Below are 24,621 nucleotides of genomic sequence, written 5' to 3' on the forward strand. Positions count from 1 at the left end.
ATACGGTGTAACAATCATTGACCTCTTTTCTGCAGCTGGTTTGGTCACTACAGACTCACTTATCAGAACTCACAATAAACCGCCTTCTTCATCCACCTTAACCAAACCTCAGGGGAAGAAGTAAAAGAGTTATAACAGATACAACAATTACAATTGTGACACCAATATTAATCATTCATGTTCCATGCTATTCTCATTATTGTTTCTTGTCGAGATCAATGGGCTTAACTCTCACATTCTGACCTATTGATAGCTTTTTATATCAGGATACTAAAACGAATGGCTGTGAATGTGTGAATGGATGGATGAATAGTACATTCTTAATCCATCAGGGGAATCTAAAATGGACAAATAGTCCAAAAAGGTACAATACAAATGCATAATATAGCCAGTGTACATTAAATGAACAGTATGTTCATTAGAACTCTCCGCGGTGAAGGAGGCATTATGGATTGCTGTAGGAAGAGACCAGTGCCAGTCGTACCTATTAGCACGTCATGTTGTAATGCGTGGGTGACTAAAGGTGCTCTCTTTTGTATTTCTGCACTTTACTGAAGTCCATTTTGAGGTGTGAAAATATAGTTCACACATTGAGAATGCCAAAACATTATGAGAGATTAGACACATATGGAAAACACTTTACATGTGCCGAATTAAAAAATTGAGAGTGGTCTCCCATAGACTTTCTTGTATACTCAGATATGGGGATGGATATCTGAGAAGTAAACCGCAACATGTACGTTAAAGAATCCTCAACAACAAATCAAATCAAACTAACAATATATTGAAGAAATATTATAAAAGTAAAGTTGAATAAATTGGACTCTACAGCAGCATAGATAAAAAAAGTACCACTTCTGATTAGTGGAAGTTTCCATCAATTTTTGAGCAATCTACATTTTGTACCTAATACTTGCATGCAAAATTTGGTTAACCTAAGTGAAAGCGTACTCAAGTTAACGTTTTTACTTACACACACACACACACACACACACACACACACACACACACACACACACATAATTCCAAAAATTGTATTTTCAGGGAGGTCTAAAACGTCTAGATTCATGAGAATTTCGAAATGGAATTTTTGGAGGATTCCAATACTTTCCCTATACTTCGTATACGAGAAAGTCAGGGAAGTCTAAAACGTCGCGATTCATTAAAATCTCGACATCGAATTTTTAGATGATTCCAATACTTTCCCTATACTTCATATACGAGAAAGTAAAAAAACATACGTGCCTGCTGTTGATTTATGAAACCATTGTTAATCAGTGGTATAGGAGCTCCACAGGGGCCTGTTCTTTCCCTTATTCTCCTCACCCTGTACACATCGGACTTTTGTAACTCTAAGACATGCCACATGCAAAAGTTCTCAGATGACGCTGCCATTGTGGGGAGTATTGGGGTGGACAGGAGGAGTAGTACAGGGGTCTGGTGAATGACTTGGTGGGATGGTCTTGGTCAAATCCACTGCTGTAGAACACTTTCAAAACCTAGGAGATGGTTGTGGACTACCATGGTTCTAGACCACCACTGAGACCTGTTTCCATTGAGGGGGTTGATGTAGAGTGGGTCAAGACCTATAAATACCTGGGAGTACAGTTACATGACAGGCTGGACTGGCCAGAGAACACAAAGGCTCTGTTCAGGAAGAAGCAAAGCCGGTTGGGCTCCTTTAACATAAGTAAGAAAATCCTGCAGATGTTCCATCAGTTGGTCGCTGCCAGTACTGTCTTCTATACTGTGGCATGCTTTGGGGGGAGGGGGGTAGCTTGAAGAAGAGAAATGCTGATTGTATTGACAAGCTGATCAGGCGAGCAGAATCTGTGGTTGGCATGGAAATGGACTCTCTGGTGACAGTGGCAGAGAGGAGGACACTTTGCAAGCTGCTATCTATTATGGACAACAAACATCAGCCACTATACCACCTTAATTAAGCAGAGGAGTTTGTCAAATGGTAGACTGCTATCACAGAACTGCAATACAAAAGATCTTTTGTCACCAGAGCCATTAGACTCTAAGTCTTCCCACAAAGTGGATTGAGTTCTGAGCCTGATACTCCTCCTCTGTTCATAAGCTGCATTAGCTATGCACTACATCTGATATCTCACTGCCTGGTCACTACTGTATCATCTTTTTTCATAATGTGCCACTTAAAACATGTTACCCTATCCAGATAAGCCATGTCACTATATTTTATTTTACTTTAATAATATATCACTTTAATATTATGTGCCAACTGTCAATTTAGTAGTAGTATTATCTTCACAATTCCCATTGCAAGGGCATTATTGTATGCTTAATGCTATTTGAATTGTGTGTTCTTAAATATTTGTATCTAACTTGGTATAATTCTGGGCTACTGGTACTTACATTTCTATCTATCTATCTATCTATCTATCTATCTATCTATCTATCTATCTATCTATCTATCTATCTATCTATCTATCTATCTATCTATCTATCTATCTATCTATCTATCTATCTATTTCTGTCTATTATATAGTGTCTTTCACATCTATCTATCCATTCATCCATCTATCTAATCCTGCCAACTACACTAAATTATCTATCTATCTAATCCTGCAAACTATGCTAAATTATCTAATTTAGGTGATATTAGATACTGTAAATCAAACAACAACAACAATTAACCTGGAAATGTGTACTTCTTTGTATTGAAGAAAATGAATAACGTATAAAAAATAAAATAACTATCTGCAGTTAAAATACATGACATATCAGTTAAACCAACATCAGTATGAAAATATAAAACTGTACAATTCTCTCTGTAGTCTTTTTTTTTAGCAACTGTGCTTCTCTGATGAAGTAGAGCTACAACAATAGCAGTGGTCTTTCAGTCATAATATTCTATACAATATTTAAATAAAACCTAATTTCAATTGTGTTTACATTTTTATAACAATCAAAAGACCACTTCAGACGTGACTATTTCTTTCAAAAATCTGCTTTAAACTGGTAATTGAAAACTACTTTCAGGACCTTTCTGCTTTACTTTTAAGTGGACATTACACTGCATGTCCATCCATCCATTGTCCGAACCGGTGAATCCGAACACAGGGTCACGGGGGTCTGCTGGAGCCAATCCAAGCCAACACAGGGCGCAAGGCAGGGAACCAATCCCGGGCAGGGCGCCAACCCACCGCAGGACACACACACACAAACACCCACACATCAAGCACACACTAGGGCCAATTTAGAATCGCCAATCCACCTAACCTGCATGTCTGGACTGTGGGAGGAAACCGGAGTGCCCGGAGGAAACCCACGCAGACACGGGGAAAACATACAAACTCCACGCAGGGAGGACCCAGGAAGCGAACCCGGGTCTCCTTACTGCGAGGCAGCAGCGCTACCACTGCGCCACCGTGCCGCCCTTACACTGCATGTAGGATTTTCTTATTATTTTACTGACCACATTTTATCGTGATTCATCGACTTCGAGATTTTGGTCTGCAGCTCTGCTCTACCATAGGGAGTAATTAAGGATAATTTTTAGTACAATACCACCTGCATATAAATCTGCTAATGTTAATAGCTAAATAATTACACCTGAATTTACTATTAATGAATACATTTACTGCAAAGAGAGCAAATTGACCAAAGCATCTGTTAACCAAACTCTGTCTCAAGCTTTGGCAGAATTCAACATATGAAGCAATGCTTATGTCACAAATCATACATAGGTGAGCATCATTACAAAGTTCAAAAATACAAAGTACATCTTATAAACTGCATTGTATTGATAATTACTGTATTTTTCGATTCTCCATTCCATCATTGAACCTTAAGCACCATTACCGAGACATAAGCAACTTAGGAGTTCAAACCACACACTGAAAGAAGAATGTTGTATTCCTCCCAGAGTCTGATGGGTCAGACTGCCTTATTAATACAAACAGTTCCAAGGTACTTCTGGGGGAATTCCTAGGTGGTCCCAAGCCCAGCCAAGAGAGAGCGGAACCCTTTCATGTGTGCAAAGCTCAAGAGTACAAATGTATTCCTTGTTTTCTATAGTACATCTTCTACTCTTATGACAACAATTTTATTATTATTATTATTATTCTCCTGTTGCATTGCTCTGGTCATCATTGATTGCAATATTCTAAGTTTAGGCTTACTACTGTATTTAATCCTGTAACAAGACACTATTAAGAGGGGAGTTTTGAGGGTCTGAATTACTACTTTTGATCCAACCCACAATAACACTGATTACAGCAAAACAAACCAAAAATAACAGTACTAGGTTCACTGACAATGTCATGATAAAATTTAATCAGCTAGCAGAACATGTAGTAAAAGTCCATGAATATTCTGGAGTTACTTTGAAAATGTTACATTATTTATTTATTTATTTATTTTTTTTAAACAGAGTCTGTTGAGTTCAATGTGACATTTATATACAATACAGTTCTCTATTTTAATGGGATAATATATTTCCTGACCATGTAAACACACAGTTTCCAGACAGATTGTGATGGGATGAATCTTGGTTTAGGCAGAGGTGTCAAACAGCTTCTCAATCATGTCTTCTACCTGCTCAGGCTTGTATTTATGGTACTTCTCAGGATTCTTTGTGAAGGAAATGTTAGCAAATCTGAAAGAATTAAAACAAAAATTATATATATGATACCAGCATAGGACAGAGTTTTCCCCCACCCACAATTACAGCAGCCCTGGTAAGCAGAGAGCTGAGGAGACTTTGTGACAGCAAAGCAGCGGGTCCAGATGGAGTATCACCACGACTGCTGAAATCCTGCGCATTGGAGATGGGGGGTCCTCTACAGTGCATCTTCAACCTGAGCCTGGAACAGGAGAGAGTCCTGAGGCTTTGGAAAACATCTTGCATCACCCCAGTCCCAAAGGCATCACGTACTGGTGAGCTGAATGACTTCCGGCCTGTCGCTCTGACGTCACATGTGATGAAGACCATGGAGCGGCTGCTGCTTCACCACCTGAGGCCACAGGTCCGCCACACCCTCGACCCTCTGCAATTCGCATACCAGGAGAAGGTGGAAGCGGAGGATGCCATCATCTACATGCTACACCGATCCCTCTCCCACTTGGACAGAGGCAGTGGTGCTGTAAGAATTATGTTTCTGGACTTCTCTAGCACCTTCAACACCATCCAACCTCTGTTCCTCAGGGACAAACTGACAGAGATGGGAGTAGATTCATACCTGGTGGCATGGATCGTGGACTATCTTACAGACAGACCTCAGTATGTGTGTCTCGGGAACTGCAGGTCTGACATTGTGCTCAGCAGCACAGGAGCGCCAGAGGGGACTGTACTTTCTCTGGTCCTGTTCAGCCTATATACATCAGACTTCCAACACAACTTGGAGTCCTGCCACGTGCAAAAGTTTGCTGACGACACTGCTATCATGGGTTGCATCAGGAGTGGGCAGGAGGAGGAGTATAGGAACCTCATCAAGGACTTTGTTAAATAGTGCAACTCAAACCACCTACAACTGAAGACCAGCAAAACCAAGGAGCTGGTGGTGGATTTTAGGAGGACCAGGCCCCTCACGGACCCCGTGATCATCAGAGGTGACTGTGTGCAGAGGGTGCAGACCTATAAATACCTGGGAGTGCAGCTGGATGATAAACTGGACTGGACTGCCAATACTGATGCTCTGTGCAAGAGAAGACAGAGCCAGTTATACTTCCTTAAAAGGCTGGCATCCTTCAACATCTGCAATAAGATGCTGCAGATGTTCTATCAGACGGTTGTGGCGAGTGCCCTCTTCTATGCGGTGGTGTGCTGGGGAGGCAGCATAAAGAAGAGGGACACCTCACGCCTGGAGAAACTGGTGAGCAAGGCAGGCTCTATTGTAGGCACGGAGCTGGACAGTTTGACATCCGTGGCAGAGCGACGGGCGCTGAGCAGACTCCTGTCAATCATGGAGAATCCACCGCATCCACTAAACAGGATCATCTCCAGACAGAGGAGCAGCTTCAGCGACAGACTGCTGTCACCGTCCTGCTCCACTGACAGACTGAGGAGATCGTTCCTCCACCACACTATGTGACTCTTCAATTCCACCGGGGGGGTAAATGTTAACATTATACAAAGTTATTATCTGTCTGTATACCTGCATTGTTATCATTCTTCAATTTAATATTGTTTTTCATCAGTATGCTGCTGCTGGAGTAGGTGAATTTCCCCTTGGGATTAATAAAGTATCTATCTATCTATGTAAAAATAAATGAAAGAGAGTTCTACTTGGGAATAGCAGACTACCTTTCCTTGATACCATCATAATAGTCAAAATTGTTGGAAGTCATTCTGATTAAGAGTATTTTTGTTAAAACCTTACTTTTTTTTTCTCACATAAAAGGTAATATAATAAATCAAGTTCAAATGTGACATCAAACTTGAATCACTTGCTTTGTGACTCTGTCACTCACATTGTAAAAACTTTCCTCTGGGTAATGCCAATGTTTAAGGCTATGCATAAGGTGCAACACATAACCGCACAAAAAACAAAATTAAAAAAACTCAACTAAAACAAAATGCACGGTGGGCAGAATGGTGTGGAGAGGATGCTGGGCTTTGTGGCAACAGCTGCTGCCCGTTGATTAAAGTACAAAGAACACTTTCAATTAACAATGCAAATTTTATTAGTCCGTTGTTGATCAACTACCACCTTGGTCTGGTCTACCCATAGTGACGCATAATTTAAAATCCAGAAATGTGCACAGAGTGGAGTTTTCATATAGTGGCTGACTATTAGTGTCAGATCATGAATATTTGATAAATTATTCAGAATTAACCAGGCACTCGCGTATAAAATGCACACTTTTCCCTGAAACCAACTGCTTCCTTATCAGCTAATCAATGTGTTAAGAGTTGGCAACATCAGAAGACACTTTACATGGCTAACAAGATCATAACAGAGTTATCAGACACAAACACTCGCTCTTTTTCTGTCTATCTGGAATGGTATAATTAAAATGATGGCAAAACAAAAATACACACACAAACTCCGATAATACAGGAAATTCTCCAATGACCTGCATCAGGAGCGCCCTGGAGGTCTAAAGGTGTGGTGGTACGGGTTAACTCCATGCTCCCACCCCTGTTTGGGAGCCTCTTGAACTTGTCGATAGTTATAACCGAGACAAGCTGGGCAAATGAGAACACACACTTATAGCAAGGGGTAGGTGAAACAGGTGCTAACTGCTTTTATTAAACTCCATCAAAAAGAAAAAACTAGACAGTGTTCAAAGAAATAAAGAAATACTGCAGTGCAAACGTTCTTCACTCAATAAATGAATAATCCAAAAAATTCAAAATAATCTTTGTACAAGTGGACGTTAAAACCAAATCAATAATTAAAATTCCATAGCAGGATATAGTCCTTTAAAACTCACAAGACGTGGTGCATTCTTTTCTAAAACCGACGTCTCCTCCATTTATCCTGCATGGGATCTTAGAGTAGTGGAGGTGCCCAACCAACAGGCACAGCTAACCTTCTTTTACAAGCTCAGGTCCCTGGTGTCCATCACTCCCTGGCAGGATGTTGCGCCAAGCCTTCCTTTGCTCCTCCAGCTCCCACTGCCACTCCTTGGCCTTATGTGGGAGCGAGCATTGTGTTACTCCACACTCCTAGAAATGCTCTGCGGCCCCGGGCATCAGCCTCACACTTCCCCCCCTACTGGTTGGCTGCCTCCTCTTCTCTGCACTGGCTTCTCCCTATCCTGCTGTGTTCAGTTTCTCTCCCTCTAAACCCCTGTCTTCATTCTTTCCTTTCTTTTCTCTCTGTCTGAACCCACCCCTCTGATGTGCAGGCTCTGGTTATATCTGGCCTACCTACTTGGGTGCAAGTGTGATGACCCACTCCCTCCAAGGCAAGAATGAGGCACCTGCCTGACACTCTCATTCACATGTGCATACGTGATCAGCCAGACACTCCAACCATCCCTGGAGTGAAGTGAGCACACACACATACCCATGCCTGATTGGAGTCTGCACTGTATGAGGTGCGATTATTTATTTAAAATCTCTACAGCTCCACAGACCACTTATCACAAAAGGAAAACAAAAAAACATTTTATTTTAGATTGTGTTTTTAAAAAGTGCAAAACACAATGAATCGATAAATTTAAAATTAGAGCTTTCCAGCTTAACTGCCTAGGCCTGCATTCTGTACTGTAGTAGTGACAGGAAGTGCTCATTAATCAGAATCACATTTATTGGCCAAACATACTTACATACAAGGAATTTTGACCTGGTTTCTATTAAATACCAGGGATCATGAAAATTTATAAGTGGAAAAAACAAAATCCAGAGAAACCAAGTTGGACTTCAGTCTGGATCTAAAATTTGAAACAAACATAACCTCAAAAATCGACCCAATAAGACACTGTCGGGCAACCGGTGTGCCGCGAAAACTTTTGTAAAATATTTAAAATTGCTAGTGTTTTTGAACTTTTGGTTGATTAAAAAGATAATGTTTAAAAAAATATATTTTATGTTGGAAAAACAGATAACGGTTAATCAGATTGTTGAATAAACGAATGTATTTATTTTGAATGCAAGTTAGAATTTTCGCTGTTCACCATTCATCATAATATCAACACCAGTGGTGTCAAAAACACATCTCGTGAGACTTAAAAAGTCTTGTTATTAGAAGATCTCGCTCACTGTACGGATGGAAGAAGGCGGAGCAAATATAGAATGAGAAAATACGAACGCTACATTTCGGCTCTTGCCGATGAGAGAGTATCGCTGTAGCTGCAGCTCTCACCATTTAATCGTCTGAGTATTACTATGGAAAAATTAACCTTATTTTCGCTCTGACACCGCTGATCAACACAGTCAACTTTGAAACTTAGTGACCTTTTCCAGTTTACCATTTGGAAGCTATTATCTCTGTGAGCAAGGTTTTTCAACACTTACGGAAATGAAGTCTAAGAAACGCGAGAACTTCAAATGATCGATAAGGAAATGCGCGTCTGCCTTTCGAAAATTGATCCTCGCATCAATCTCATATGTGCTGAAAAACCATCTCAATGTTCACATTAATTAAATTTAAGATTTATCCTTTGATTACTTTATTAATAAAATGTCTTTCAAACTTGTAAAATTAACTGTTTTTATTGGCGATTGTCCATAGATTGTGTCGTCACAACTTTATTTATGGGCAGTCCCTCAGGTACGCCGCAAAAAAAAATTTTTGGACTTAGTGCGCCACAACTCGAGAGCAAGAAAGAAATCGTGTCTCCTCAAAGTTCCACAGAATACTGGGGTTGCAATCTTATTAGTGATTTATGAGCATTATAAAGTAAAGCTCCCATAAAGACACGGGATGGTGGGGCGATTTGTGGGGGTGTAATTGGGGGTTAAGAGTCTAGCTTAAACAGAGCTTCAATTGGAGAGGAATTTTACTTGTGCAATAGCTGTTTGCTTCCAAACATGCACTCAAAGAATCACAGCTCTTTACTCCATCTTGTGGATGAAAAAGAAAACGTGTTTCACTAAAACTGTCACATAAAACCTCTATGGCAATCTGAGGAATGGTGCACATTCTCAAGTGTTTTTATTTTAGGTGCAATTCTAAACATTATAAAAAAAGAAAAAAAGTATCGAGCAACAGAGGGTTTACCTTTGCAAGAATGCTCTGTATGCTTCTGTAACAATCTTCTTCTGCGCTTGCCGAATAGCATCCCGCTGTTCTTTATCAGGAATGGCCCACACCTTCTGAATTTTGCAGAGCTCCTCCAAACCATCATTGAAACCCTGAAAACCATTACCCAGAGAGAGAGAGAGAGAGATTAGGAGCACGTACTGATACAGTGCATTGCCGCACCCACCACATGACAAACCACCTCAGGATCCCAAATTAGGACCCAAGTGCAGCCATGCAATGGGTGACACCTCAGCACCACACTATTTCAGATGGAGTGGAACCAGTGTGAGGTTTTGTTATGGTGGCTGGAGTTTTTCCCTGCAGTTTGGAAGGCCTACATGCAGGACTGGATGCAGATTAACGTCCTACCCAGGACGGTCATTACCAAGATGTAAGATATTTATGTGCAAATCATATGCTGCACAGAACAACTTAAAAACAAAACACTTAGCGAAACACCTCTACTATGCTTATTCACAATGTTGATGTGGTCGCCATTGCCCTTTCTTGCAAAGATGACATTCAGTCAGTCAGTCATTGTCCAACCCACTATATCCTAATACAGGATCACGGGGGTCTGCTGGAGCCAAACCCAGCCAACACAGGAACAAATCCCGGGCAGAGCGCCGCGGGGCACACACACACACACCCACACACACCAAGAACACACTAGGTACAATTTAGGATCGCCAATGCATCTAACCTGCATGTCTTTGGACTGTGGGAGGAAAGCCACGCAGACACAGGGAGAACATGCACACTATACGCAGGGAGGACCCGGGAAGCAAACCCAGGTCTCTTAACTACGAGGAAGCAGCACTACCACTGCACCACCGTGCCGCCCTGACATTCAATCAAATTAGAAAATAAACTGAAAAAGCCATTACCTTAAATTTGTCTTTAATCATCTGCCGCTCTTTATCTTTTAGCTTAAGGGAAGAAAAGTATAAATTAGACATTTCTTGATATACAGTATATACACTCACAGTATACATGTGCTGTGTTCTGCATTTATAAATATAGTGGAACCTCGGTTTGCGAGTAATTTGGTTTACGAGTGTTTTGCAAGACGAGCTAAAATTTTTAATAAATTTTGACTTGATAAACGAGCGAGGTCTTGCAATACGAGTAGTATGTATACGCTTTGTCTGCTGAGCGTCATGTGATCACAACTGAGCTGATGGTTCTTCGCGCTCTCTCTCTCTTGCTGCGGGATTGTGGGCAATCGTCTCCTATTCTCCATCTGAGTCGGCGTGCCTCACTCATATAGTCAACATCTGTACGAGCGTATACCGTTTACTACAGTATTGTGACTCTGTGTGTACGCGTACGTATGTGCGCGGTGACGTGCGAGTCCCCGTCTTGCACCCCAAAACACGAAGCTGAGTCTCAGTACTTTAGCAACACCAGCTTTATTCAGCTTGAAACAGCAACAGTGCGGTTATTTATTGTAGCGGGATCTGCCGCTCTCCTATACACAGACACAGCAGTCAGGCAGGGTCGTGGCCAAGTAGTACTGTGCCCTGCGCATTTATAATGTTCCTTGTATCACCCATCGACGGCAGGCGCTTATAGCATGTCCGCGATCTTTTCGGATTCGCTTTTACGGCGAACTGCTACAGCGCTGGGAGACTGCAATTGCTTTGGGACGCTCTTCAGCGTGTCGTCCCGTTGGGTGGAATCCCACAAGAGTTTAGAAACTCACTCACACCAGCCATGATTCTTTTCAAAGGTAAAGTGCAGGTTAATTTGTTTTATGTATTTTTACTTTATATTTTGTATTAATCGTTTTTATATGAATAGTTTTGGGTTGTGGAACGAATCATCTGAGTTTCCATTATTTCTTATGGGGAAATTCACTTTGATATACGAGTGCTTTGGACTGCGAGCATGTTTCCGGAACGAATTATGCTTGAAAACCGAGGGTCCACAGTACTGGAAATTTCTATACAAAATAGCACCAGAAACAAAACAGTAATTGTAGTTTTCTGGACCAATTTGGTTTTTACTTTAACACTAGTCAAAAGACTAAATTTTATACATTTTAAATATGCAGCTGTATGATGTAGAATAAACAAAGGGTTTCATAGGTACAAACCAAAAACCTTTCATGTTTTTAGCTTCAGAACCATCACTCAAATGAATGAATTATGCTTAAGAATAAAACTGGTTTGCTATTTATGACAGATAAGCAAACACTTTAAACTTTAGGAAATGCACAGCACACTAAAGACTCTGCACCAACAACTGACATAAACACTACAAGTACAAAGAAAAAATCACAACTATTGAAAGACTTGCCTTAACACCTGGCTGGAAGACTGGCATATTCCGGTCTGTAAGATACTCGATCACTTTGAACCAGCTAGAAAAGAGGAGTTTGGTGTTTAATAGTATTCAGCAGTTTACAAAGCAGTATCCATCTTCAACTCCTTGTATGGTAAGGTAGAGACGGATTAACTGGTGCTACGCATTCTGCATTTACAAGAATACAATTGTTTCCCTCCTCCTTGGTGCACCAATTTTGGCCCTCAAAGTTGAATCTTAATATAAATTCCAAAGTTCTGTATACTAAATATTTACTTTGAAAAAATAAAACATAAAAAAATATCTTGCTTTGGTGCTATTTTCAACCCAAACCCTTAATGCATTCTCCTCAAAAAACTTGGGATTGACAGAAGTGCATTGCTCTACGGCGTGTAGAATGTCTTCTTTGCAGGTATACAGTCATATGAAAAAAAGTTTGGGAACCCCTCTTAATTCTTTGGATTTTTGTTTCTCATTGGCTGAGCTTTCAAAGTAGCAACTTCCTTTTAATATAGGACATGCCTTATGGAAAAAGTAGTATTTTAGCAGTGACGTTAAATTTATTGGATTAACAGAAAATATGTAAAATATGCATCATAGACAGGTACATAAATTTTGGCACCCAAACAGAGATAGGACATCAATACTTAGTTGAGCCTCCTTTTGTAAATCTAACAGCCTCTAGACACTGTCCTCCTATAGCCTTTGATGAGTGTCTGGATTCTGGATGGAGGTCTTTTTGACCATTCTTCATACAAAATCTCTCCAGTTCAGTTCAATTTGATGGACAGCCTGCTTCAAATCATCCCATAGATTTTCGATGATATTCAAGTCAGGGGACTGTGACGGCCATTCCAGAACATTGTACTTCTCCTTCTGCATGAATGCCTTTGTAGATTTCGAACTGTGTTTTGGGTCATTGTCTTGTTGGAATATCCAACCCTTGCGTAACTTCAGCTTTGTGACTGATGCTTGAACATTATCCTGAAGAATTTGATATTGGGTTGAATTCATCCCAGGTGGCGCAGTGGTAGTGCTGCTGCTTTGCAGTAAGGAGACTGTGGAAGATTGTGGGTTCGCTTCGCGGTTCCTCCCTGTGTGGATAGCGCTTTGAGTACTGAGAAAAGCGCTATATAAAGGTAATGAATTATTATTATTATCCGACCCTCAACTTTAACAAGGGCCCCAGTCCCTGAACTAGCCACACAGCATGATGGAACCTCCACCAAATTTGACAGTAGGCAGCAGGCATTTTTCTTGGAATGCTGTGTTCTTCTTCCGCCATGTAAAGTGCTTTTTGTTCTGACCAAATAACTCCATTTTTGTTTCATAGGTCCAAAGCACTTTGTTCCAGAATGAATCTGGCTTGTCTAAATGGGCATTTGCATACAACAAGCGACTCTGTTTGTGGCGTGAGTGCAGAAAGGGCTTCTTTCTCATCACCCTGCCATACAGATGTTCTTTGTGCAAATTGCACTGAATTGTAGAACTATGTACAGATACACCATCTGCAGCAAGATGTTCTTGCAGGTCTTTGGAGGTGAACTGTGGGTTTGTCTGTAACCATTCTCACAATCCTGCCCATATGCCACTTCTGTATTTTTCTTGGCCTGCCAGACCTGCTGGGTTTAACAGCAACTGTGCCTGTGGCCTTCCATTTCCTGATTCCATTCCTTACAGTTGAAACTGACAGTTTAAACCTCTGAGAGAGCTTTTTGTAGCCTTCCCCTAAACCATGAGAGTTGCTTTGAGGATCCCATGCTGTCACTCTTCAGAGGAGAGTCAAAGAGAAGCACAACTTGTAATTGACCACCTTAAATACCTTTATATCTCATGACTGGACACTCCTGTCTATGAAGTTCAAGGCTTAACGAGCTCATCCAACCAATTTGGTGTTGCAAGTAATCAGCATTGAGCTGTGACAGGCATTCTAATCAGCAAAATTACAAGGGGACCCACATTTGTGCACAGCCAGTTTTTCACATTTGATTTAATTTCATACAACTAAATACTGCTTCACTAAAAATCTTTGTTTGGAAAACACCCCAGTGCTCAGATGTTCCTAGGAAATGAAAGACAGACCACTGTTATCTTTTTTGTTGAAAGGAGAGTCAATTATTAAGCAGGCTGAGAGGGGTTCCCAAACTTTTTCATATGACTGTATTTGAATAAATATAGAAAAAGAGTTTCATCAGTACCAATAGTCTAAAAAAAAAAAAAAAAAAGGTTTTCTAACAAAAATGGCAAAACAACAAGTATAAGAATTAAGATGATGTCTGTTTAGTTTGGGATCCTTCTGTCTTTATGCCTTATCCATCACTTTTAATAGTCTATATGTCTGGAAGAATGCTAGGTACAATAAGAAATATCTGTAAAACAAATGGAAGTGGGTGAGATATCTTAAAGGAATGGACTGGATGGATTTGCTTGATTTTATTCTAATAATTGACTGAACAACAATCACCACATAAAACCCAGTTGACCTTTCACTGCCTTTCCTGTTGAGTCAGAGGTGAAACCGCAGCTCATGCTAGAGGTAACTGACATAAGGCAGAGGCCCATCTCTGACAGCTCTGAGTCAGAAGCACCTTAAATCAACCAAACACACAATTTTCAAAACTTGTTTTTGATTTGATGACTGCACCCCAATCCTACATGTATTTTTTTCTTTCAGGTGTGTCTTTGGATTTTTTTTTTTTAATTTATATTAAAATGTTACTTTCCAGGGAGGCACGGTGGTGCAGTGGTAGTGCTGCTGCCTCGCAGTTAGGAGACCTGGGTTCGCTTCCTGGGTCCTCCCTGTGTCTGCATGTGTTTCCTTCGGGTGCTCCAGTTTCCTCCCACATTCTGAAGACATGCAGGTTAGGTGCATTGGCGATTCTAAATTGTCCCTAGTGTGTTCTTGGTGTGTGTGTGTACATGTGCTCTGCGGTGGGCTGGCACCCTGCCCAGGGTTTGTTTCTTGCCTTACTCCCTGTGTTGGCTGGAATTGGCTCCAGCAGACCCCCCGTGACCCTGTAGTTAGGATATAGCGGGTTGGATAGTGGATGGATGTTACTTTCCAAAAGGACACTGCTGTTTCAAAATAGACATTTCTTTTATTTCTCCTGTTGTGCCACTTTGTGCACCTCACTGATGTCAGAACATGCTTGTCTAAGCCTACTGCTGGCTCAGTGAGTGCACTTAATTCTTAACTCCACTTCTGAAGACCATATTTGGAAAATCCCTTCTAGTGGGTCTGCTCAATGTTCAAGTACTGTAGTCAACAAATCTGTGTTTCAGATATCATCGATGTTCACTTAGCACAAGTCTGTTTACAGATTTGTAGCATAACAGGTAAAATTCAAATTAGGTAAAAGAAAATGGCACATTTCTCAGAGTTTACATGTACATTCATTTAAGAGCATACATCTGCTCACCTGCGCTGGTAAGTTTGAATCTGCTGCTCAATTAACTCCCTGTAGGAAGACTCTGCTTTCTTCTGTGTCACAGACACAAGCTGAATAAGTTCAGATCTGGAAAGCAGACAGAAGACAACACACATGAAATGGGAGCAAAAGCAACATTATGTACCTTTATGCCCTGTAAGAATTAAACAGCGGGAAACAAACAGAATTTCTCACTGTAAGCGAACAAAGACTCTGATTAAATCTGACACTGATTCCATTTGGTCTATTCAATACATATTACTGCGGCTACCTGAGTAAATTTGCTTTTCTTTTCTTTTTTTTATACCCAAGAACCTCTATCAGAGCTAGTGATATTATAATATGCAGGTCTGCCTGCTACATGCATTTATTCAAATTATTATTACAAGCTATAGATTGGTGACGATAAAAAGACCATGTGGGAAAAGAGCAAAACTAACATTAAACAATTATCAACTTACATAACAAAAAAGCACAAAGTTTAAATATAGCACAAACTATACGATTTGATGTGCAGTTTACACTATTTATACATGTCTCTGGACTTCAAGTGGTAATGGTGATAACACGTTTTGTTCAACTAAAAGATCAACATTAAATGCAGCTCATGAACACAAGTCTTTTTTGTAGCTGTTCTGTTTAATGTAATACCAGTTCCAACATGCAAACTCTCTCACTCTGCTAGATAATTCTTGACACTCTTCGTCCTTTATATGCACTTCAGTGACACAAAAATTTGCCCATAAATCCCAGCCTGTCCTGTTTTGCACACTTTTGCTATTTTAATACGTTTAATGACACAGCCAAACACGATGGGAAATTCCACAATGTGTTTCTGGGCCTTCCAAATCCAAACATGACATATGTTCCAGGGCTTTACACAAAAGCAGTAAATAAACAGGACACTTTATACTCAAAATGCTTATCCTCGTCTAAGCTACTGACCCCAATTTCAATCTATTTATATTTATCGAATGCTTCTTTAATTTTTTATTGGCTTCCCAATGAGACATCCGGATTATACAGTCAAGCGCCTGACTGACAAATCCTCCCAAAGACCTCCTGCTCTCCATGCAAAATAAAATATTTTATGTTACAGATTTTGACTGGTGCCCTGTTCTTGGTTGGTTGATACTGTGAACTCGATGCTGCTGCTGACTTGCTTCCGATTTCATGACCTTGATCTGGATTACGACAGACTGCAAATCCCATGTTCGGCGATTTATTATTAAAAAGAAAAACAATACCATGTATTTGAATACTTGAACATTTAAAAACTGGCGTAGTTTTGCACATTAAAAACCTAAACTACAATAATGTAAATCACTATTATTAGTAGTTTCTAAAAATTAAGGCCTCTTAAAGGTAAAGTCTGATATTTGATATCCTCTCGCAAAATGAAAGCCAATAGTTATGGCAATTATGGCCTTGGTTAACTGGCTTACCCAACCCATACTTAAAGAAAGTCAACATGCTTGACATGACAAATACGTCTACGGGGGTGTGGGGTTTTCCTTCTCGTGTTTTCCCTATCACTTCTGGAAGAAAACTGACATTAGACAAAACATCCTTGACAATTAGAAATCTATTTAAGGAGACAAACAGTGCTAAAAACTCAGGACTTGGCATTTTATGTTCTTCTAATTCTTCTGGTTTTTGAATGCCGATTTCTTAGCATTCAAATCAATTACATGTTTGCAGATGCAATTAGATTTCAAATGATATTTAGATATCTCGTTCCAATCTGTATTTATTGCAGTCACATGCTCAAGGTTGCTTTATTTGGTCATGTTTACACAAGAAAACATGAAATTTGCCTTCTCAGTTGCATTTAATAACAAGACAGAAAGAAATTAAACAAAACAAATGGAGACAAGACAGGTTAAGGTAAGGCATATAATGCATATATTGCTCATAGCAATAATAGATTTATCCCAATAAATCTCCTTGCAAATTATTGTCTTTACTCAACGTTAAGAAAAGTATTTAAAACACTAGGGGGCTCTGAACCCTGCTCGCTTCGCTCTCCAACCCCTGTACGGGCACTACGCGCTAGCCACTTCGCGTATGGGAAAGATGTACAATTTAAACAGACTGTTATTTTCATGGGAATTGTTACATATGCATAATAGGCCTAACTATTTTACATTATAGCGAGTAATTAACCATAGTAAAAAAATAGTAAAACGTAATAAATTGAAAGAAAATTATGTTTCATGTTGCTTTAGAGGTATTCATTGCGTTTTACGTTTTCGTTCTGTTTGGCTTTGAAATTAAAACGCAAATACTTTTTAAAACTTACACTTTTATTGTAAAACTTCAGTAAAAACAATACATGGAATTAAATTTTCATCAATATTGCATTGTATTTTGATTCCGTGTTTGGACTTTCATTGTGACAACGCAAAGTATAACTAACTGCCCGTGAGTGAATATTGTTTCTTTCTCTCTGATAAATAAACCCAACTTTTTCAAATGTTTGTCCCTGTGATTTGTTAATTGTCATAGGAAAAGCTATTCTAACGGGAAACTGTAAATGGCATATCAAGATCTCCTTTGGTGTCTGTTTTCCGCGGAAGATGTACTACATTACCTTTCTTGTCGTCTGTTAAAATTTTACATGTTAGAATTGTTTGGCCAATTTTGAATACAACTAATCTTGTCCTATTGCATAGCCCATCACTCATACATAAATTATGTAATAACATTATGATACATCCTTCTTTCAACAGTAATTCGGCTGGTGGAAAACCGGACAGTATTAACGGTTGCAGATATTCTTCGGGATATTTAAGTTGATGTTTTAATCTTCCGCACCATCACCACCAACTGTTTCAGCGTAGTCTACTGATACGCATATAACCAATTTGCCGTGTAACCGATCGACAGTTATCGAGTTAATTCGTTTGACTTCATCGTTTCTCGGTGCTAGGATTGCCTGTGTACTCATTTCTTCTGTTGATAACCCTTCGGGATGAACTTCTATATTAAGATTTGGACATAATAAGTCTTCTTTAATTGGGAACTTACAGTGAGGAAAACGTTAAAATTTATAAGAGCTGATAGAGCAGAAAATGTGTCTGACAAAAACATTCGCACGAATGAGAGGTGAGAGGACCGTGTGCGTGGTTGAAAATGGTTGAGAGGAGGGCGGGACTTGAAAAAAATCTCATGGCCAAAGTCTGACGGGACTTGGAAAAAATCTCTTTAAAAAGTCTTGTCTCACTGCAGGATTTTTTTATAGAATAGAGAGACATATCTTTACAGATGCAGAGTTTACAACTGAACTGACTAACAGGTTATATACTGCTCTTAAAATATGGTGGAACATTGGAAGAGGTGGAGTCAGGGCGGCCCGAACAGGAACTGATGTGACCGTCCTTGCACTGCTGCTTTTGAGATGGCAAATCGCTGGCGACCCCAATCACAATACTATACGTATTTTTCCCCATATTCGTTAATATTATTATATTCTTTTATTTATTTCTTTTATCTTTATAAGAGCTGAGAGCACAGGAACTGTGTCTGACAAAAGCATTCATATGAATGAGTGGTGAGAGGACCGCGGGTGTGAGCCGTGAACCGTAAATGGTTGAGAGGAGGGTGGGACTTGAAAACGTCTTTTGGCAATAGTCTTGTCTCACGGGACTTGAAAAAAAAATCTCTTGGAAAAAGTCTCGTCTCGTCTCAAGATTTTCTTTTATAATAGAGAGATTTGTACAGATGACTTTGCTAACTAAAATATCTCACTTTTATTACTCTACAACACACTACCAAATCTAAGAAATGATTTTCCATCATTCAATTCTATTAACATAACTTACTTCTGCAAGGATTTTAGAATATAATTGTAGTTATTGTGCAGGAAGATTGCACTTAGTGCAGTGTCCTCGTAGACTTTGGATTTGCTGAGCAGGTTAAGCTGCAGGTTACCAAGTACTTTACCTGAAAAAGGACAAAAACAGACATGGATTAGCTATTGATAGTGAAACCCTCAGTTAGACTTGGGCCACACAACATAGCATTTTATATTGAGTCAAGTAAAACGTAACATGTTTCCAAGTATCTGGGAATGTCCTGAGCACAATTTAAAATGGAGACTATTTTCACTACAATCCAAAAGTAATCCTAATTAACTCCTTGTAGTCTGAGACAGCTTGCTTCTTTCTGTGAACGATCAAAGGGTGCACTGCTGCTTGTTTTACATAATAAAGTAGGAAATAAAGTTGCCACAGACTAAAGTGTATTAGCTTTCTAGAAATAGAGGGGCTTCGCACAGCTAGCATTTACTGAACATATCAGCACTAAATACTGAAAAACAAATTCAGATTTTCCCAGATACAGGTCAACAGGAGACAGGAAGTGATTATAGATAAACGTCATGTTTGCAAGAAGAAAATGGTACACGAAGTGATTAATATTACAGCAAAGAAAACAAAGCCTGCTTACACTTGGAAGACAGGAAGTGAAAAGCATTATTCTCCCCTGCACACCACACAAAATTCAGGACACTTGTTTCCCATGTACTTTATAGAGTCCACAGAGTCCTGAAATTCATTTTCATTACCTGCAAATGCTAGCCAAACAATACAAAACAAAACTGACTTTACTTTACAAAAGTAAAACTCACAGATGTAAGTGCTGAGAAGCTTGCGGCTAAACTCTGAGCTGTAGCTGTTTGCAGAAGAACTTGTCTCTGAAAGGGAGATAAAAAAAAAAACATTAAGTCAAGGGAGCCATTCTCTTTTTAACTGGACAAACACGAAGAAGCACATTTTGTTTCAGACAGGCACAAAGAAGATTTTACATGAGCTACTGAGTGGTTTCAAGGAATCATCAAAAACATCTGTTAGAAGTTTGGTAGCCAGAAATATTTTTCAAACATTGAACAGTAGCACTTTTAATTATGTGAAAATGTATGCAGTAGCACCTGAAATGTTTTCATGATATGGGATTCACTGGCACTAGACTATGCCTGTCCTATAATAAATACAGAAAACAAAAGGTGCAAGTGAAATGCAGTGCATTCTTGGAAACTACTCAACTTCCATGAGAGGTCAGAGAACATCAACTCTGTTTCCTACAATTTGCCTGAATACAGCACCACAGAATATCTCACTCCAATGAATAAAAAAAACCCCTCATTTTAAACTGAGCTATTCAAATAATACACCTCTCACAGCAACCTGTGTGCATTATTAATAGTTATATTTAAAATGAGTTGCCTTAGAGAAAACAAAAAAGACTTAAACTACACAAACTTGCACGGTAAATAAACACCGAGCCGTATTTTACAGTTGTAAATGTTAAAATGAATGGAGATGTATAACAGCTAATCTTAACTACTAACGTTTCTAGTGCAACTAAATACCACTTTTAGTCTAATCTTAACCCTTGGTTATTATCTAAATAATCTTAATTGTGTAAATGCATTTTTCGTATTATTATTTTGTTCGTTGTCATCATTGGTTTAGGTTTATTTGTCATATATAGGTTAACACAGGGTCAACATACAATGAAATGTGTATGACGAGAAAAACAAGTCACTCAGCCTAGATCCATCCATCCATTTTCCAACCCGCTGAATCCGAACACAGGGTCACGGGGGTCTGCTGGAGCCAATCCCAGCCAACACAGGGCACAAGGCAGGAAACAATCCTGGGCAGGGTGCCAACCCACCGCAGGTAAAAATAGACTAGCCATATAAAATAAAATGTGTATGTTTTAAAAGAAGTTATAGAGCAATATGAGTTGAATATTGGGGCGGAGTGGTGGCTCTGAGGCTAAGGATCTGCGCTGGTATCCCGAAGGTTGCTGGTTCGAATCCCCGTCACTGCCAAAAGAGAGCCTACTCTGCTGGGCCCTTGAACAAGACCATTAACCTGTAATTAATTGCTCCAGGGTGCTGTACAATGGCTGACCCTGCGGTCTGACCCCAAAGGGTATGCGAAAACTAACAAATTCCTAATATGAGAAATTGTATAAGGTGAAATTAAGAACAAAAAAAATAGTGTAAATGTATTTTTCTTATTATCTTGTTTGTCGTCATCTTAATAGTGTAAATGTATTTTTCTTATTATTTTGTTGTCATCTTAATTGTGTAAATGTATTTTTCTTATTTTGTTTGTTGTCATCTTAATAGTGTAAATGTATTTTTCTTATTATTTTGTTTGCCGTGCCTATGAAAAGAGAACTGAACAGCACCTTCTTGTTTTGCCTGAAAGAAACACATTTACTCACCATAAATTTATAAAAATGAGATTTAAGGAATATTAAACTGATTAGTATACATACAGAAGTATTGCCTAACTTGCAAACATAGTGTAATTTTAACAAAAGCCTTAAAATGGTATGTATTCAAAAGCAGCGATGATATTATCACTCAGAAAATGATTTATTTCCTTCCAGAGGAATGGATGAGGTTTCATCACCCAACCTGTACTTCCATTTGGACAAAGACAACATTGCAACTTGAAATGTTTTTTTTCCCTACTTTTATTTGCAAGTGTCAGGAAAATGTGCATACAAAATGTTTCTCACACTATTTGTGCACGTTTAGAATTATTTTCTAGTATTAATTATAATTAATTATAAGTTAGGATTATCAAGCTGTAAGACACGGCTGCATACTTTAAATTGACTAACAAAAGAGGACACTCGTGTTAAGAAGAAATATCAGCAAAACACTGCTGCCACTTCAGTTTTCTAAGTTCTGATCTGTTGTGTTTGTTCCCTTCACTTGCTAGAATAGCACAACTTTACATCAAATTCTAAGTGTAAGTAGAAACCACACATCTATATCTATCTTTCTGTCTATCTATCTCTATATATACTAGCTGTCCCCTGTAGCTCTGCCCGTGTAGTAGTGAAACAGGACAGTGAGGAGGGCCCTGCCCGGCTCCCCACTCTTGACATCACGCTTCCTCCTCCCCTTGCCCCGCAGCCATTGTCTTGGATTAGTGCGAATATATCGCTCCTGCAAGCGAACTATGATTCTTAGCGCGATGAAAGAAGTCACAAAATCAACCGGAATGTTCAAGTAAATTATAGACAAAAGCCCAATCTAAATCCGTTTAGCTAGCAAACAAGAGAACTACTTAACAGATGAAAGATGTGCCAGAGTGCGTGAGTGAGGAGGGCCCCGTCCCCCTGCGTCTCTCGCAGATTTGCGCAAATAAAAATCAGTACCGCAATCGAACTATGATACTTGGCGCGATGAGAAAAGTCACAAAATCAACCAGAATGTTCAAAGAAATTATAGAAAAAAAAACCCTGCTCTAAATCCGTTAAATAGTTCTCTCGTAAAAAACAGACGGCCATACAGATGGACAGACAGACATTGGACCGTACCTTGCCTCAGCTAAACTAGCGATACCTGTCTGTTCAACAAACATTATCATTTCCAGATTATTAAGGAGTAACGTTTGACATTTTTGAGAGAGAGATCAGAGCTACGTGTGTTTTATTAGAGGGTAGCTGCCGATTGCCAGAGATATCACGGCCACGTGCTTTTCTCCCCAAGTGGGGGACGTTCTCATGTCAGAGCGGAACACGATCAGACACAGTGGCAACGTTTGATGTTGGAGCGTACCTATCTTCTGCTTGGCCAGAATTTGATTTTCATTTACATTTTTTTTTATTCATTTTTACAGTTTGTCCTGTTTCTCTACTGTGTGGGCAGAGCTGCGGGGGCCAGCTGGTTATTAATAACTACACAGGCTTTTTTTTATAACATTTGGTTTCTACAGACACTACTTGCTTTGAAACTGAAAATTCAAATGCCTTCATTTTGACATTAACTTTTATGTGCATGTAATGTATAAAACACAATAATTCTCAACCCCCCCCCCCCCCCAAACCACCCAAGGATTATCTGACAATGTCAGGCTTATAAGAGGTGTGTGTGCTAAGGTGCTGTGTAGAAAGACAAGACTCTTATATTTGGTCACACAATGATGCAGAAGGCGCATAGGTTCTGTGCTTACCTCGGGGGTCTAAGGGAATATTGTAAGTGTCCCCAAGAACTTTAAGGCATAGGCATAGGGGAGAGAAAAGCAGAAAAAAAGGGAAGAAGAAAAGGAAGCAAAGTGCAAAAAGTTAGAAAATTACATTAGTTCATTTTAAGCAGAGCCAGTACAGTCACCTGGCGGGGTAAGACAGAGAGCAACATATAGCAGCTTTAACCCTTTGACAATGCTGGGGAAGACCAACAAACAAAAAGACATCTTTTAAAAACAAGCAATCTTCTCAGTTAAGATGCAGAGAACTATTCAAACCCTCAGTTTTCTGTACCCACTTTATTCACATAACTGGACAATGTTAAATATTTAGTCCTACACTTCTCTCTTTTTTTTTTTAAATTTCTGTAATTACTAAACAGATACTCCAGAATCTGGTATAAGTATCACCTGCTAAAAATGAGCATTGTTTCTTCTTCCCAAATCCATTATTCAAAGGGTTAAATACACAGGCAAGAAGGATGACGGGAGGCAGGAAGTTGCAAAGATTTATGGAAGAGAGAGAAAGAAAAAAGTGAAAGCCGAGTATGAAGGAAATTGTTGATGAAGCAAAATGATCCACACTAAATAAACCACAGAGAATGCAGGATTTCTTCATTGCCATACAAACCGATTTATTGAACTTCAAATTGAAATGATCTCTATCACTTATATTTCAAAAACTTTACTGAAGGAATGCTATATACAAAAAGTCCTTTTTTTAAAAAAAAATCAAAAATATTACTCAAATCTAAATTTAATTTTAAAAAAGGGAAACAGGATGCAGTAAAGCAGGATGTGCCGTTGAAAGGTTTGGTGTATAGGAAATACCAGCAAATGATCCAATTCAAGCGGGCAGCTTCTGTCTTCAGGTTAAGTTGTTAATGAAGACAAATGGTGTTTGAGAAGCAAATGCAAAATTAAAACATCAATTAAAAGCATCAATTAAAGCTATGTGTAACAGCATTAAAACAAGCACAGAGGGCCGATTGCTGAGCAGGAGAAATAAACATAAAACACTCTTGTGTCAATTACAAAGGCAAAATTGACAATTCAAGCAGTACAATCATGTCTGCATACACAACAACACGTACCTTGAGATGCCAACATCGCACCTGCTGTTTCTTGGAAGTCTAAAAGCTGCTGGAGAAACAGTATAGCCTGAAATCGAACAGGGGACAAAAGGTCAAGAGCCGCACTAACATGTGAAAGTCCAAAAAGTGTACT

The 24,621-nt window shown here is 39.3% G+C and overlaps 1 protein-coding gene across 11 annotated transcripts in view; it reads right to left on the minus strand.

The window, feature by feature from the left end:
* Window positions 1-4,279: 4,279 nt before the first annotated feature.
* Window positions 4,280-24,621, minus strand: part of exoc7 (exocyst complex component 7) — a 58,114-nt gene continuing 37,772 nt past the window's right edge. For 6 of the 11 annotated variants that reach the window (XM_028818379.2, XM_051918962.1, XM_051918961.1 and 3 more), the window contains 9 exons: window positions 24,489-24,555; window positions 23,383-23,421; window positions 20,028-20,093; window positions 19,222-19,342; window positions 15,389-15,484; window positions 11,964-12,027; window positions 10,550-10,591; window positions 9,639-9,772; window positions 4,280-4,624 (listed from right to left, as the gene is read on the minus strand). In XM_028818379.2, the coding sequence (XP_028674212.1) occupies window positions 4,522-4,624; window positions 9,639-9,772; window positions 10,550-10,591; window positions 11,964-12,027; window positions 15,389-15,484; window positions 19,222-19,342; window positions 20,028-20,093; window positions 23,383-23,421; window positions 24,489-24,555 (732 nt within the window). In that variant the 3' untranslated portion in view covers window positions 4,280-4,521. The remainder of the gene's footprint in view (window positions 4,625-9,638; window positions 9,773-10,549; window positions 10,592-11,963; window positions 12,028-15,388; window positions 15,485-19,221; window positions 19,343-20,027; window positions 20,094-23,382; window positions 23,422-24,488; window positions 24,556-24,621) is intronic. The other 5 variants (XM_028818378.2, XM_028818377.2, XM_028818375.2 and 2 more) reach the window with 1 other exon arrangement.

Source organism: Erpetoichthys calabaricus, chromosome 14 (assembly GCF_900747795.2).
Source record: "Erpetoichthys calabaricus chromosome 14, fErpCal1.3, whole genome shotgun sequence".
NCBI classification, from domain to species: domain Eukaryota; kingdom Metazoa; phylum Chordata; class Cladistia; order Polypteriformes; family Polypteridae; genus Erpetoichthys; species Erpetoichthys calabaricus.